The sequence below is a fragment of the Diaphorina citri genome, unplaced genomic scaffold (assembly GCF_000475195.1).
Source record: "Diaphorina citri unplaced genomic scaffold, Diaci psyllid genome assembly version 1.1 scaffold6006, whole genome shotgun sequence".
NCBI lineage: Eukaryota > Metazoa > Arthropoda > Insecta > Hemiptera > Psyllidae > Diaphorina > Diaphorina citri.
Window position 1 is genome coordinate 1 of NW_007383382.1, and position 5488 is coordinate 5488.

The 5488-nt window shown below is 41.6% G+C and overlaps 1 protein-coding gene across 1 annotated transcript; it reads left to right on the forward strand.

Annotated features, from left to right (window-relative positions):
• Positions 1-764: 764 nt before the first annotated feature.
• Positions 765-2591, forward strand: LOC103521813 (potassium voltage-gated channel subfamily H member 4-like; the record flags this gene model as incomplete). The annotated part of the gene is made up of 3 exons (XM_008486921.1): positions 765-928; positions 1479-1692; positions 2412-2591. Coding segments are annotated over 3 exons (558 nt in total), but the record flags the coding sequence as incomplete, so codon positions are not given.
• Between the last annotated feature and the right edge of the window lie 2897 nt (positions 2592-5488).

A 5488-nucleotide genomic window follows, 5' to 3' on the forward strand; every position in this document is an offset into this window, starting at 1 on the left:
TACTTGAGTGGCGGGTGTTTGAAATTTCAAAGGAAATTCGGTTTTCAGCTATGCGGATTGCGGATGCGGAGCTACCTAACTACCTGTAACCTGTAATGTTGTGGTTTAGGTACCTCGCAAGCTCGCAACTACCTAAGTATTACCGATAAACCTTCTTTTTGTTTGATAGGAATTCAAACGTGGCTTTAGCTTTTTAGTGACGGTATGTTACCCTCCATTTGACGACAAGTTACCCGCCTCTTCGCATTAACCTCACCCAGACTAGCTTAGGTACCTATATAAAAGTGGGGCCGTGAAAAACCAGCAGCTTGCAATTGCCCATAATCTGATGATGGACATCCCTTTACAGGATAGGCATGTTACGACACAGACCAATCGAGTCTAATAAAAGTAAAATTGTTGTCAAGCCAGCCTAGTTAGCTTGTAGGGTAGCATGCCTGCCCTGTAAGCCTTAGGTCGCGGTTTCGATTCCCACACGAGACGAACTTTCTCCTAAACAGATAAGATTTTTTATCGGAACGGCTGGCTTTCTCCTGTCCTGTCTTCCTTCTATCTTCGCTTTTGGGAAAATAATACCTCAGCAGTTACAGTTCCCTCTATCAAATCTCACCTTCCTTCTAACAGCCCGCTCCCACTTAATGTGAGTTTCATCCGATTTTTTCCCGAATATCCTGAAGGCAATGTAATTTTTTAATGAGAGTGTTCTCCCACTACACACGGCACGATTTTTTCCGGAAAAAAATGATTTCTCTCCTCTATTTCAGACATTGCTCTCAACTTCCGTACTACCTATGTGAGCAAGAAGGGCGAGGTGGTATCAAGTTCTAAAAGCATTGCTGTCAACTATCTCAAGTCTTGGTTCATAGTGGATCTACTGGCAGCCCTCCCATTTGATCTACTCTATGCATCTGATGTGTACAGTTATGATGTAAGTCCCAACAGTAGGAGGTACTGGGTTCGATACCCTGGATTGGCAACGGCGGAGCGCGGTGTTGCGCTAGCAAAGTACCTACCTGTGCACCTACCTACCCAACCTGACGTTTTAGACGTTTTTTTTTTTTTTTTTTTTTTTTTTTTTTTTTTCAAAGTTTATATCTTTTGATTCCGAGGTTCCGGGTTCAAGATCCCGATAGGAACAGACTTTTCTGATGATTCTTGCGTCTAACCTACCTACCTATATGAGTTATAGGTAAGTATGTATGTATCTACATTATGTACCTAGATACCCTATGACTTACCTAACCTGATCCGGTCAAGTCAGAATTTCGGTGTTTTGTTAACCAAATCCAAGTTGGTATACAATAGAGTTGTGTCCACACATAGGTAGTGGACGGCTGTCGATCGACGAGGTGAACGAGGTTGTCGAGGCACTGTGGACGGTTCAGTCGACATTGAAAGACGGCTGTCGTCTATGTGTGGACATCACAGCACTAATTGATCTTCATTCCCCTGACCGTATAATGCGCCTCGTTTCCCAGGAGCCAGGCACGGGGCACATACACCTACTCAAGTTGACTCGTCTGCTGCGTCTAGCCAGGTTGTTACAGAAGATGGACCGCTACTCACAATACTCGGCACTTATTCTGACGCTACTCATGTTGAGTTTCACTCTGGTTGCTCATTGGTTGGCGTGCCTCTGGTTTGTCATAGCTGACTATGAGCGGAATCGGTATCGACAAGACTGGGATCTGGGTGAGTACCTTATTATTTTTAGCAGAATACCCTTTAGGGATGAGCCATTCATTTCTCGGCAAAGGCAAAACTTTGGGACGGGGTGGTTTTTTGGGGTCTTTTTCCCCTTCATTTTTACTTGGCTCCTTTTTTTTTACTGACGGAGCAATTTTCGGGCTGGGCAGTATCATGTTCCTCCATTCTTGGCTCCTTTTTTTTACTGACGGAGCAATTTTCGGGCTGGGCAGTATCATGTTCCTCCATTTTACCTTTTTCATACACAAAGCCAAAAGGCATCCAACTATGTATGTGATATAGGTTCATAGTTCATGTATGTCCTCAAGCTTATAAACCTGTGTCTACACTAGTAGACGGCCGTCAACTCGATCGATGACGACCTCGACAACATAGATTCGCCTCGTCGATCCACCATCGATCGAGTCGAGCGACGGCCATCTACTATGTGTATTAGACAGTGACTGTCTACTAGACACAGCTTTAGGACAGTATAATGTCAGTAAATTCTAAATTCAGTAATGGATTAGCTGGGTAATGCCTCAAATCTCGTTTTTTCCATGTTTAATGTCATAAAAACATAAAATAGGTTAAATAATTTCACTTCCTCTATTCGTCTTCCTAAAGTTTAATGTCATAAAAACATAAAATAGGTAAATAATTTTACTTCCTCTATTCGTCTTCCCAATGCCTAATCCATCCACTCCCCCATTCCATGTACTTAGGTTGGATACACACGTTAGCCGAAAGACTGAAGGTGAATGTATCGGAGATCTCTCATCGCGAATCCTACATCACAGCCTTATACTTCACCTGTTCTAGTCTCACCAGTGTAGGCTTTGGTAACGTATCAGCCAATACGAGTGCAGAGAAGATATTCAGCATCTGTACTATGCTCATTGGAGGTAAGTGAAACTACATTAGGTACCTGCATATTTGGGTACACATCAAAGTGTCCATTGAATTTAGGGTTGAATTTTGAAGAAAGTTTTAGGATAAAGTTCACCCCGGGCAAGAATCAAACTCGAAACCTATTACTTTTACAAGTAAAGGCAGGCGCGCTAATTTCTAAGGTCGAGTTTTACCACCGTGAATTGTCTCAGGATTGAGTTAATTACGAGGTTGACCTGGGCATTAAGTATAGGGAAATCCTCGTTTCATCTCAATCCCGAGTTGGTAAACCCCAACATGAGACTCTAGAAGCAAACTAGGCTGGCTATGGATACTTGGATAGTATATTCGAACTAGGCTGGCTATGGATAGTATATTCGAACTAGGCTGGCTATGGATAGTATATTCGAACTAGGCTGGCTATGGATAGTATATTCGAACTAGGCTGGCTATGGATAGTATATTCGAACTAGGCTGGCTATGGATAGTATATTCGAACTAGGCTGGCTATGGATAGTATATTCGAACTAGGCTGGCTATGGATAGTATATTCGAACTAGGCTGGCTATGGATAGTATATTCGAACTAGGCTGGCTATGGATAGTATATTCGAACTAGGCTGGCTATGGATAGTATATTCGAACTAGGCTGGCTATGGATAGTATATTCGAACTAGGCTGGCTATGGATAGTATATTCGAACTAGGCTGGCTATGGATAGTATATTCGAACTAGGCTGGCTATGGATAGTATATTCGAACTAGGCTGGCTATGGATAGTATATTCGAACTAGGCTGGCTATGGATAGTATATTCGAACTAGGCTGGCTATGGATAGTATATTCGAACTAGGCTGGCTATGGATAGTATATTCGAACTAGGCTGGCTATGGATAGTATATTCGAACTAGGCTGGCTATGGATAGTATATTCGAACTAGGCTGGCTATGGATAGTATATTCGAACTAGGCTGGCTATGGATAGTATATTCGAACTAGGCTGGCTATGGATAGTATATTCGAACTAGGCTGGCTATGGATAGTATATTCGAACTAGGCTGGCTATGGATAGTATATTCGAACTAGGCTGGCTATGGATAGTATATTCGAACTAGGCTGGCTATGGATAGTATATTCGAACTAGGCTGGCTATGGATAGTATATTCGAACTAGGCTGGCTATGGATAGTATATTCGAACTAGGCTGGCTATGGATAGTATATTCGAACTAGGCTGGCTATGGATAGTATATTCGAACTAGGCTGGCTATGGATAGTATATTCGAACTAGGCTGGCTATGGATAGTATATTCGAACTAGGCTGGCTATGGATAGTATATTCGAACTAGGCTGGCTATGGATAGTATATTCGAACTAGGCTGGCTATGGATAGTATATTCGAACTAGGCTGGCTATGGATAGTATATTCGAACTAGGCTGGCTATGGATAGTATATTCGAACTAGGCTGGCTATGGATAGTATATTCGAACTAGGCTGGCTATGGATAGTATATTCGAACTAGGCTGGCTATGGATAGTATATTCGAACTAGGCTGGCTATGGATAGTATATTCGAACTAGGCTGGCTATGGATAGTATATTCGAACTAGGCTGGCTATGGATAGTATATTCGAACTAGGCTGGCTATGGATAGTATATTCGAACTAGGCTGGCTATGGATAGTATATTCGAACTAGGCTGGCTATGGATAGTATATTCGAACTAGGCTGGCTATGGATAGTATATTCGAACTAGGCTGGCTATGGATAGTATATTCGAACTAGGCTGGCTATGGATAGTATATTCGAACTAGGCTGGCTATGGATAGTATATTCGAACTAGGCTGGCTATGGATAGTATATTCGAACTAGGCTGGCTATGGATAGTATATTCGAACTAGGCTGGCTATGGATAGTATATTCGAACTAGGCTGGCTATGGATAGTATATTCGAACTAGGCTGGCTATGGATAGTATATTCGAACTAGGCTGGCTATGGATAGTATATTCGAACTAGGCTGGCTATGGATCACGTTATTTTAGGGTTAGGTTAAACGCAAAAAAGTGTTTTCACTATTTGAGCAGTGACCAGTGTTATTATAGGGATAGGTTAAACACAAAAGACAAGTACAAAAATAATAGCAAAAGCGTTCATGTTCAAAGTTTGTTCCTTTAGGCCTATAGAATACAGAAGTTAGAGCATACTGTATAGGTACCTACAGTTATTTTTGGTCAGCCTGTTCGTTATATAGGTACCTATTTATTTACTTTATAGTCTCAAGTATATAGGTTCAATCTCAGGTACCGGGGACGCAACTCGGATGACAATTTTTTGATGATTTAGGGATTCTCGGATTCATCTGGTGTTCCTCCGATTCCCCAGATGGTTATAAATCCGGGTAAGATGTCCAGAACGTTCCCTTGGTTATCCATCTGGATGTGATCTACGCGCAACGTTGCATATTTCAGTGATTCATGGGAACTGGTTCAATGTGCTATATCGCCCATGCACACTGCCGCCGGGCTGCTAGCTGTAGAAACTAGAAAACTAAATGTTTCCAATTTATGGATTTATCCGGTCTATTTTAGTATGTTTAGGTATGAATATTGTTTCTATGTTGCAGGTAAAGGTGATCTAGTGGGCTAGGAAAACTGGGAATTTGAATAAAGTTGACACATATGTGGACAAAGACCATAGAATGAAGATGACATTATGTCATACCTAAACATAGAGGTCTCCAGCCTGAGATATTCAAATTCGGCTCTTTGACTGGAACACCCTGTAAACATAAATTTCTTATCTCTTTTTGACTCTATCATCCTTTGAGCCAATAACAATAATCATTATTATGGAAAGCACCAGATAACATTAGTAAGTAGGGATGGGTGATTTCACCATTTTCAATTAATCCTACAAG